At 36.5% G+C, this 12,246-nt stretch overlaps 1 protein-coding gene and 1 pseudogene across 2 annotated transcripts in view; one reads left to right on the top strand and one right to left on the bottom strand.

The window, feature by feature from the left end:
- The window catches only part of LOC149549939 (DNA ligase 4-like), a 48,114-nt gene that overhangs the window by 26,727 nt on the left and 9,141 nt on the right, over window positions 1–12,246 (bottom strand). Inside the window, exons 5-7 of one of the 2 annotated variants that reach the window (XM_089793149.1) lie at window positions 9,323–9,459; window positions 8,965–9,039; window positions 8,818–8,863 (exon numbers count right to left, since the gene is read on the bottom strand). In XM_089793149.1, coding sequence (XP_089649275.1) covers window positions 8,858–8,863; window positions 8,965–9,039; window positions 9,323–9,459 — 218 coding nt within the window. In that variant the 3' untranslated portion in view covers window positions 8,818–8,857. Of the gene's footprint in view, window positions 1–8,817; window positions 8,864–8,964; window positions 9,040–9,322; window positions 9,460–12,246 lie in introns of those variants that run through there. The other variant, XM_089793148.1, reaches the window with a different exon arrangement.
- Window positions 622–2,415, top strand: LOC149549940 (putative starch synthase 4, chloroplastic/amyloplastic; annotated as a pseudogene).

The following is a 12,246-nucleotide window of genomic DNA, read 5'->3' as shown; positions in this document are numbered from 1 at the left end:
TCTTCACCTCCCACCTTAGGCATCTCCTCCCCTTGATCCCCCCAACCTCTATTGGTTGCATCGTCACCATTTTTGACCTCCACGCTCTGGGAATCGACCCTCCTCTCCTTTCCTCAAAGCTCTCTCCTCGTCTCTCACAACCCCATGCGCCAAAGCACTTGCCCCAAGAACTAGTGGTACAATGAGGACCATAAGTCCTTCAATCCTCTGGCTCACATGGCCTCTCCTACTCCCTCCGCCTCGCTCACCCTGTTGAGATGCTCTTATCACCACCTCCTCTGCCTTGAAAAGTGGACCTCCCCCTTTTGCAATGTAGATCCATTTGTGCCTCGCTTTTGTAGTCTCCCCAATCCTTCTGGATTACCCTCTTCCCCCACTGTCCCTGTTAGCATGAATGTTGATGATATTCCTATGGGGGGGTATATTAGCATTGTTGGAGACATGATTCGGAGCTTATGTGTTGCATTCATGACAATATTTGTCATTGATGTCAACATACTGGTTATTTTGTGAAGACTGACAGAGTTACAAAGGAAGAAGCATTTGGCGCAATTTGTGGATTGACAAACAGCTTATGCATACTTGAGCATATGTTCTATAGTATGTCTAGATGCTACAGCTATGAGCACGTACGGAAATATGAAGACTGGACAGAATTATGAAGATTTTAGTGAAAGCAACTTTCGGACAGAATTTTTGGAAAGCAGGTACTATTGTTCTGATTCTATCTCCTCACAGGGATGGAATTGGCTTAAGCAGACTGAGGCAGAGGTTTAAGGCATGTTAGAGATGCCTTGGTTCAGAGGGCGTAATCTGAAGATCATCGAGCGAAAAGCTAGGAAGACTGTGAACTGATAGTTTGTTTGTAATCTAGGATAATATGTAAAATTGTAGTTTAACATGTATGGTAATATATTAAGATGATCCTACATTATTATTGTAAATTGAGAAAGCCTCAAGGCTGACTCAATAACTTGTTTTAGGACTTGGTATAAAGGAAAGATGTTTTCCTTGGATGTAATATCTTTTGTGATGATATGTGGTTATATCTTTGTAATATGTGTTGTGCAAATTTGGTATGCAAACTTATGAAGATCAGAGCAGAGTTTGGTGCAGTTGAGGCACGGTGAGCTTACAAGGAACTGTATTTGGCAAGACAAGTTGTTGGTTGGACAGTTGTTTCACAGTGTATTATTCGCAAGGAATAGTACCAAGGCTATTTGGACAGTGGGTTCAGAATTTCAATTGTCCTCCTTTCAACTCCTAACAGGATTGGAATCTCCTAAAAAGGAATCAAAGTCTCCTAAAAGGGACTCATATGTACTCATTGTATTTCCTTGGCTCCTAACATGGTCTTTCCTCTAACAAGGAGCTTTTATATTAGTACATCATTTTGCGGGTACTGATGGAACCCAAGTTTCCAAAATTTTGGGCCTCCATTTATATTTTCCATCAGCAAATGCACATGAGCTTTAGGAGTGTTACATAGATCTCTCTACAGAATTGGAAATGATCAACCTTCAGCGTTAAGGCACTACACAGTACATATATGTACTGAAATGGCACCACTCACTAATGTTGGAGTTGTAGCATCACATGTAACAGAATTGTGTTGTGCATTGCGGAGAAGAAAATATCTGGTAGAAGTTGTTTTGCCAGAGTATAAATGCATGGATTTGAGTCAAGCACAGGGTTTTAAAGAAGCCTCAACTGAATTTGATTCCTTCTTTGGGGGCAAGTGGCACAGAAATAAAATTTAGACATGGACTGTTTACGGCATTGCAATGACATTCATTGAACCTTTTCATTTGGGTGGGCTTTTCACTCGAGAACACCTATATGGATACAATGATGATTTTGAAAGGTACATATTTTTGTCATGCATCACTGGAATATCTTGTGAAATCCAGAAAACAATTTGATGTCTTGCAACTGCACAACTGGCATATTGCTTCTGTAGCAACATTATTTTGGGACATTTTTGTTCACCAGGGTCTAGGAAGCACCTGGATATTATTCACCTGCCATGATTTCAAATCTCAGTGTGTGGGAGAACCCAGAAAGCTTGGACTTTGTGGTGTGGATCCCGAACAACTGCATCAACCAGATCGATTGCAAGATAATCCTCAGTCTAGACTTGTTAATTTGTTAAAGGGTGGAATTGTCTACTCCAACAAAGTAGTGATGATATCTACGCCATGTGCAAACAGTATAATGGAGAACAAGGCTAGTTATGGTCTGGAGACTGCACTCACAATTCGCAAAGACAAAATTATTAGTGTGCCATATGGTTTGGATGATACTATGTGGAATCCTGAAATAGACAGATACCTTCCTGCAAACTTCTCAGTTGAAGATTTAAGTGGGAAAGGTAAATGCAAATCAGCATACAGGCAATCATATCCTGCAGAATGAAGCATAGGTGGCAATTAGTAAATGATTTCTTTGTTACCCTGTTCAAGGAATTGTAATCGATGGAGATTAAGTATGCGATGATGAAAAGGCCTTAAAATTCAAACTCTGTGCTCAGAAATATATGGTGATACCTGTCACATATACGTCTGATACTAACGTCCTCAGAATATCACCCAATAAATAAGTGTGAATTCTCAATGGTCGAATCTATGGCTTCCACATCTTACAGTGCCATCTGAACAAGAGGAATATGTTTATGATTTTGGTCATTATAGTTTATATCTAACGATAATTTATATTTGCCACAAGTTCTAAAGTACCAAAGGAATGAGCAGGAGTCAGGAAATGACAAATCTGAAGCCACCCACATGTGCTTCAAATTCCATAGAAAGTTCACGAATCCCTGTAGAAAAGAATATGAGGAAAGGGTTCCAGCCAAAGAGGAGAAGAAAATACACAGAACACACATATCACTATCAGGATATACAAGCAAGCGAAAGCTACAGGATGAATGCGTTTCGATCAAGCAATCTATTCATTCTCGCTGACGGCAACAATATTGGCATAGCCCATTTTAGGAGCATCTCACGTGGATACCCATCTCTATTTGTTGGATAATTATTCTAATCAAAAGAGCATGGTTAATTCGCTTTGCAAGTTACATTATTAACATAAGATTAGTTGCCCCATTTGAAGAAGTGTGGTGCTTGGAAAAGCAGCCCACACCCTTCAACCTCTTATAAATATAACATAAAAATCAAATGAAGGGGACAATACACACAATTCATACAATATTTTATAAATTTTTGCATACTCAGATTTTATAAGCAATCTTGATATACCATTTTTTCATTTGGCAAAGACTGGATCTTTGAACTAAGCCCGTGGATATTGGGTCATTAAGAAAAAATTTATATATGCAATTTTGAATCAGACAACAATAGATTGAGCATCAATCATGAGTGTCTTCATTGTTTTGTTTCTCGCATAACCAGTAAGAAGTTCATTTTATTTGTTTATAAGAAGCTTTAGAATCAATATATTATATAGTTTTGTCCTTTATGAGCATTCTTTATTTCTGTACGTAATTTAATATTGGATAAGTGGATCGAATCAATTGTAGCTTTTCAAATACGATGATCACAAATATGGTGAAATATTAAACTATTTCCGTATCTGTGTCTGTTTTGTCTCTGTAGGAGTTAAAAACAATCTAGACTAGTTTGAAATTGCATAAGTATAATTGATTCGTCACATCTTGATAATTAAATTACTTATTGTTTATAAGATTTCATAAAGTTGTATGTTTTATTTCATATTTTTCATGTGCAGAATTAGAAAATTCAGTTACATAATAAATCACATACACTTTTATTTTAATCATTTCATTTCCAGTAATCATATTTATTATTTTTTCAGAATATGCAATTTTGAAGTATTTACATTCCAAAGTTATCATTGAAGTTGTGAAGTTAATGTAATTTTGGCACTTTTCACAACTTTTTATGCAAGTTGAAAGTCCTCTAAATTTCTTACCATTCCGGAGGATTTTCAGTACATTTATAATCAAGTTATCTGCTACAAACATCCTTGGATTTTAGTTATTTGTCCAGAATTAGGTGCACCCACCTTGGTTTTGCAGAACCAGAAGTGCATGAGATTTGGATTATATCAATCAATCCGGTCCCGTTGGCCCTTTACCAATCGGAATCCCAGCATCGAGTTGGCAAGACTCTTAGGATTCCAATCTGTGGTTTTGGTGATCAACAGGTACCATCCCCACCAAGGTTTTACCTCTGATCAAGTGTTTCCCTAGTTAACATATCTAGTATTATTGTGCATGGTTGTCTTTCTATGGTTTGTTGCATCTACTATTTACATGTTTCAAAATTACAAAAGATATTGAGAGTTGTTTTAAGTGAATAACTAATCCACCCCCTACCTCTCAGCTATCTTGGTGGACTTTACTTTCTAACAGTCTCCCCCACCAAGCATGAACAAAATGAAATGAAAGACTTACAAGTCTTCAAAGAGTCCTTTGGCTTTCACTGACATGCACTCATACTAGGCTCTCCTCAACCCTTTAAGGAAATGACCAATCACAAAAAACAAAAAATTGAATTCTATTATTCTCATGAATGCCCAAAATATTCCACGGGTGCTCGGAGACAATCTATCACCTTATATAAGGGCTCTTCTAAATGCCTTTCATAAGGAAGCCAGATAAATTCCATTCTTTGTAAAGTCACAAGCATAAATAATTATTCTCAAACATCTTCCTTTTGTTCATGCATGCAATATGAATTTGAAATAAATATTAAAATCGCCAAATATTATAATCAAGTCACACAAATGGTTTGTCGAATATATTCAACACTAAGATGTTTCTCAAGATTTGAAGAGTCAAGCTCCTCAATACTTAATGTTCAATGTCTCCAAATCTCACAAGCCCCTAGGAAAGAACCTCACTCTAATACCATGTTGTTTTTCAAATTGTATATGTGTTTTGCAATGTATTTTAATCTACAATGTATTTTGGTGTATCTTATTTTTATTAGCAAGAGCATATTTTTATACATACCTAGGTATTTTATACCTGCCATGCAACCTCGAGTAAATAAGAAGTTTGGTTTCCTTGCCCTACTAGAGAGGCAATGCTTCCACCATCACTTCCACGACACCACGTTCAAGTTGGCTCTTTTGGACACCTTGGTTAGGCCGGCAGTTCTTTATGGTTCAGTGATTTGTGGGCCCTCTTTATTGGACTCGGATTGGGCTTCGGTGGAGAGGGTTCAAACCCTCCTTCTCAAGTGCATTATGAGGTGCCACCAATCTACCCCTCTAAGTATCATCTTGGTTGAGTTGGAGGCTCGTCCTTTCAAGCTTGAGTCAATCTTTGATCTAATCTGGTTGTTGCACCATCTTCGGTGCTTTGCAGACTTGAGTGAGTGACGGTACAAATACTCCTATTTGGCTTATCGCTCCTCCAAAGTGATTGTCAAGGTCAACTCCACCAGACAAACCCGCAACTAGTACGCACAAGCTAATGCTCTTCTAAAGACGGTGGGGATTGACATTAACCACCTCCCCCCTTTTCAATATTTCCTGGACACCCCTGCTCATCTCCTTCCTCCTTGCAGGAAATGAAAAAGCACGTCAGGATAGACATTTACACACAGTATATTCTTACCACTATGGTCAATCCCCCAAGGGGTCTCCGACCAAGGGTGGCATTCTACTCTGAGCAGTTTTCGAATAGCTAGGATGAAATCATCGTGCACCCCTCATACCTTGCTTGACGTTGGACTCGGGCATTTTATATCTCCTTAGGCTCTTTCAAGGTAGGGTCGGATAGGCTTCGTTTACAAACTAACCACCATATTAACAGAGTGGATAGGATCTACCAACTTAGTGACTTAGGGGAGGTCAAGTCTAAGGTGCATTTTATTTTCTGTTGCCTTGTTTATAACAAGATCAAAGGGAGGTTTTATTGCCTTTTTAGGGGTTGTCGGTTTCTCTCTACATTCTTCAGTTACATCGATCAGTGGTCATTGGCTCTTTATCCTCAACAATCTATGGGGCTTTGTTGACCGTACCCTGCATACCCAGCCTGCCTCGAGACAGACCAATGCTTAGCGCATCACCTTCTTTTTGGCAATGACCTCTCCTACCTATGGTACCAAGTGATCGCTTTGACCTCCTCCCACTGAACACATCATATCAGTAAGGTCTCGCAGGAGCTATTTGCAGTAGCAGCTCACTACCACTAGTGGTATTCAGAGACGACAGAGGACCTCCTCTCATTCTGTGTTGTATCCCTTGATTCTTGGTTTCTTCTCCACGGTGAGGGGCAGCTAACCTATGATCGGCTGCCTCTCTCACCTCTTTTTATTCTTTGTTCTACTTTTTCTCTGAGCACTGTTAGGAATTCTTGTTGTTGGTTGGGCTCTCTTGGCAGTCCCTTGGAACCTCTTTGTGATCTCTTCTTGGACATTAATAAATTTATCTTGTCTATCTTATCTTAATTTTGATAACTTCTAGTTTGTCCTCGCAAGCTGACATCAACACCCTGCACACTCCATTGGCCTCTACGAACTTCAGTAATAGGCCAACCCTGAACAACTACATGTCATCCTAGAAAGGGGACATTACAAATTGGGGATTTCGGAACCTTTGTTGACCAACAAAACAAGCCATCTTATACAATCCAAAGATATCTCCAAAAAAATAGCCTCCAAAAAATTTATCAAGGCCTAGACTTCAAACTAAATCTACCACTAAGAGGGGTGGCCTTGGCAGTCACAAAAGCCACCATCTCTTTGGATTATCATTCAACCAAACACCAGAACATCCCCCAAAGAAAACAACAAAAGATTTCTCTATCCATGTGGTAGGGATTTAAAAAGATAGTACAACATAAAAACTACATATTCCTATAAAAAAATCCAGGTCTTGGGAATCACTCAAGAGGGAAAGTTGAAAAATGATTCTCCCACACAAAAACTTGGTTGTCAGTTTCAAGACCATTATTGTCTAGCGTTTCACTATTCATGCTTCAAATTGTTACATTCCCTTGACATGAACAACATTATTCTACAGATTTTGCATAAGGCAATCTCCCAGATGCTATATGATGTGATAAGAATGCCCAAATTCCTCCCCATTTTATCATAATAGTACATAATTATTCCCAGTCAATGATAACTATTTATACAATTTAAAAATGTGTACTATCAAGTTATCAACATGATTTCCTAGAAACTGTAAACTGTTCTTAGGGAAAAAAGCATGTATGATAACTTATGTCACTGATCAGCCCTTGTTTGCAAGAAAATATCTGCATCTAGTTGTAAACCAACTCAAAAAAGGCATCACTATCTTAAGTGCAGTTTAATACTGTCATGGGGTATGATACTGTCTAAGAAAGCTTAACTTCAATTTAATTATTAAATCAATGCAATGCACTGCTTCTGAACAAATTTTCAACTAAGACTCTTCAACAAGGAGTAACATACAATTTCATAGGTACTGTATTATTATTAATTAGCCATATCAAGTCTCAATATTTGTTATTTTGCCACATCTATTCTTCAAATCAGTAATGACAAATAATTTATCTATCAAATAATTTACCTCGACCAGAACTGGACACAACTATCATTTTTGTGCACTTGCATGCGATCACCGTCAAACTTGCACTCAGCAGTAATTTCTTTCCCTTTCATCTAAAACATTGAATAAAATGATCAGTGAGACAAGTGTGACAAGGAAAACAATATTGGGACACCATTGAAATGCCCAGTTGAACTAGTCTGTCTCACACAAATTTTGCATCTCTCTAATGGGAAATGAAATTTATAAATATTTACATGCATATGTGATATGTATAGGTACATGTCCATGTATGGATAGACATATGTATATATGTTGTGCATATGTAGATTTAGATTTACATGTACATATGCATGTGTGATATATCTATATAATCTGTCTTCCACAATAACCATTCAACTTGCTCTTGGTAGTAATTTCTTTCCTTCTCATCTAAACTTAAAGAAAATTATCAGTGAGATGCATGTTGCTGATAAATAAAACATCAGACCACCGTAAAACTGGAACTTCAAAATTCCCATGTGTCGATAATATATGTACAAAATGTTCAGTGAGACAGGTGTAACAAAGAAAACAATATTGAACCACCATCAAACTAGAAGAAATATCTAGAGAAAACTATGCAATCATAACTTCAAAATGCGCAGTTGAACTTTCACAAATTTTCCATATCTAATAAGAAATGAACTTCATATATATGTATATATATTTATGTGATGTGTATGTAAACACACATCTATGTTTATTAACAAATATAGATGTGTATGTATGTATACACATATCTATATAGATATGTATATAAATATCTATATAGATATGTATATACATATCTATATGTATATGTATGTATGTACACAAACAAACATAGAAGGATTGAAATTTCCAATCCGATAGTACTGTCTATCCTAAAATACTCTAAAATTCCAGATTAGTTTTACATTCTTATATTAGTTATAACAGCTGTACTGCAAATCCTGTGCATGTGCATATGAACAAAACTGAGATCATCAATAGTTTTCTCACAATTAACTCCCCAGCAGAGATACAACAGTATATGAATTAGTCAATCTGTGCCTCTATGCCTTCAGAGGCAACACCGTCTAGTTCTACATGTTTCTTTAGCTTTTGTTTATATTAAATAAAGGTGCCTGCTAACTAATTTCCTAAAACACCCAGTGCATCTAACCTAAAAGAACTAGGATTAATTAGTGAAAACTACAGATGAGCCAGAACCAATAGATAATTCATTGTATATCTCCATTTCTGTTTGGCTTGGAGAATGTACCTGGAAAATTATAACAGCGTTCACTGATTTGTGCTGGAAAGATTGTTAAGACTGAATAAATTCAACAAAACACACGAAATTTAATGTCCTAGTTAACACATTCGAATATCATCAAGCAATAACCAGTGCACACAGCGAAGTATCGATCTTACATGTTCCCAAGTGGCATCAACAGAACACATTCGCTTAGAGTGCTGACACTTCACTGGCTTGCCTACAAGAAGTTCCTGATAACAAATTAACCAGAGGCCACATTAATTAGAAGAGAATTCAAAGCTATGCAGTTAAATGACCAGGAACATTAAAACACTAAGGTAAGAAAACATATCTATTGGTGAAATGAGTAGCTAAAAACAGCCAACGTAATTACTAATTTACAATGACACAAGAAAAAAAAAAAATTGGTGGATCAAAATTGGAGATTAAAAACTTTTAATAGACATAATAAGTACTTATTAGCAATTTAGCACCATTCCCAGAGTAAATGTAAGAGAAAATTTTGGAATTAACCTGACGCAAATATCGAACATTACGATTGAATAGATGTATACAGACTTTCCTTAAATCTACACACGAGGCCATCATGTGTCGAGCATCTGGATGAATCTCATCAAGAACAGAGTTTTCTCCCAAACCAATCCGTATATCTGCAAATTTTTGTTTCCAGAAATATGGCCAGGTAAAGCTAGCATTAGTAAAAAAATACAAATAATGACTCAATAGAATAAATCTAGAGTGTTGCTCATGATGACTCCAAACATATAAATTACACAAAATCTGAAGACCCTCAAATTGAAAAACCTTAAGCCAGTCACAATGGTAAATTTGAAATCACTAATTTTACTTCATGTTAATGTTGTAGCTTCAGTCGGATTGATTTAACCATGAGATACATTGTTATGATTACTAGTTAATCATTCTGATTAGTAATCATTACACAATTAATGTATACATATATATAAAATCATATATAATTAACAATTGTCTAATAATTCCTAATCATAAATAATGAAACAGTATGTGTTAATGAATAGACCTGTCCCTTGAAGGGACATGTCTCTCCTTGTCTCATCCACAATATAAATTCAAGAGAGATCGCCACCTTTGGAACACAGAGAAATTATAGGCATTGCTATTACATTCTAGTACATGGGTGATAAGACAAACAAATATTACTTCTTCATTCGATAATAGCATCTAAGATTGGAGCTGAAGTAATGCACCATATGACAGGAACAATGTATTGTATATTACTAGTTACTACATTGGTAATAGCACCATAGGTAAAAATCTTGAACAAAATAAGAGAGCAGCAAAGAAGACTTAATAGGTGCAAGTATAATTAAACACAAAATAAAAGAACCAAATAAGTGAGCAATGTTGTATTCATACGATTTTTTTGTGTCGTGTCAAAGATTCAAGCTAAAGTCTTTTTGCCCCAAAACATAGGCCATGTTGTTCCACCTTTGTTGTTTCTTCTCCTGTGATTTACAAGTTAATGAAGCAAAGTCACTGTGTCAAACAGAAGTTGTTTGTGAACAAATTTGCTAAGTTTAAAAGTAAAGTATGCACCTAAAAAACAAGCATTGAAGAGAAATGATGTTGTAAAGTGTGTATTTGAGAAGACATAAATATTAAAGAATTTGCTAAATTTATAGCCATAGGGCAAAAACAAAACCAAAAATAAAGCAAAAAACCAAGAAAAATCAAGAAAAGACTCAAAGGTTGCCAAAAATCAAGTGCTTGTAGTCAAGCAAGCAAAGAGGATGATAAGCTTGAAGGAAACCTTCAAACACCAATGTTCAAAAGAAATGAAATATAGGAATTCAAAGGATAATGAATTGCCTTTGTAGCACATCATTGAGAACACCAGAACTCAAAGGAAACACCAACAAACTCGTGAGAAAATTGCCTACGGTTGTCCAATTTTGTAACTTGAAAATAGAGGACAACAGAAGGTTTGGTATTCCATTTTGAATATTAAGTATTCAGTTATGCATGTTGTAGTGGAATAAAACTCACATCAAGATTACTCAGCCTCAACCTCAAAGGAGCCTACATCCCTCCTACAAAAACATCTAAGGTAGACCCTAGATTGTGCTTGTGAGAAGACATTGATGCTGAGACTCCCTCTCAGCTAGAGCTTCGTTCTCCACAACTCCAAGCCTATCTCAAAAATCCACAAACTTCACTCTAGCAAGTGGCTTGGTGAAAAAATATATGTCATCTAGTCATCAGTGCTAATGTACTTCAATTGGATAGAATTCCTTTGCACCATATCTCTAATATAGTAATATTTGATCTCTACATGCTTTGTTCTGTCATGAAACACAAGATTGACATAAAGCTTCACACAGCTCTGGTTATCACAATGAACAACTGTAGGATCCAACGATTGTCCAGACTCCAAACAATCTTGCAAGAGGCTTCTAAAGCCACACTGCTTCTCATGTTGCTACACAGGTTGCAATATACTCAGTTTTTGTTATACTTTGGGTAACACATGATTGTTTCCTATTACACCAAGAAATCATAGCCGATCCTAAACTGAAACAAAAACCAGAGGTGCTCTTCCAATCAATAACACTTCCTGCCCAATCAGAATCTGTATAGTCTTGTGAGTCTAGTCCACACTAGAAGAATATGTTAAGCCATATCCAACAGTGTCATGCAAGTATCTAAAGATAATTGATTAAGTGCAATCATTGCATACCAAATATCTGGTGAATTGACTAAGTGCAATCATTGCATAGCAACAATCTTGCAAGAAGCTTCTAAAGCCACACTGCTTCTTGTGTTGCTACACAGGTTGCAACATATTCAGCTTTTGTTATACTTTGGAAAAAACAAGATTGTTTCCTACTACACCAAGAAATCATAGCAGATCCTAAACTGAAACAAAAACCAGAGGTGCTCTTCCAATCAGTAACACTTCCTGCCCAATCAGAATCTGTATAGTCTCGTAAGCCTAAGTCCACACTAGAAGAATACTTCAAGCCATATCCAACTATGTCATGCAAGTATCTCAAGGTATGCTTTGTTGCAACTAGATGTATCTATCTGGGCTTACACATGAATTGACTAAGTGCAATCATTACATAGCAAATATCTAGTGTAGTGTTAACTAGATACATCAAGGACCCAATCAACTGTCTGTACATGGTAGGATCTGCAATGTCTTAACTAGTTGTTGATTCACTCAACTTCTTCAAGTTGGTTTCCATCAATGTAGGCATATATTTACAATCTAACATTCCAAATATCTTTAGGATGTGAATGGTGAATTTTCCTTCCTAAATTTAAGTACAGGGACTCTGATTCCAAATATGCCCTCTTAATTTCATCATTGCTGAACAAGTGCAAAACAAATTGCCTTCAGTGTAAGATTGTTTACATTCTATTAGATGAACCTCCACTAATCTTAAGAAGAGTTT

This window comes from Cupressus sempervirens, chromosome 7 (genome assembly GCF_028749045.1).
Source record: "Cupressus sempervirens isolate cs-2001-9-10 chromosome 7, ASM2874904v1, whole genome shotgun sequence".
NCBI classification, from domain to species: Eukaryota; Viridiplantae; Streptophyta; class Pinopsida; order Cupressales; family Cupressaceae; genus Cupressus; species Cupressus sempervirens.
Note: the sequence above shows the minus strand (reverse complement) of the source record. Positions and strands in the feature narration are given on the sequence as shown.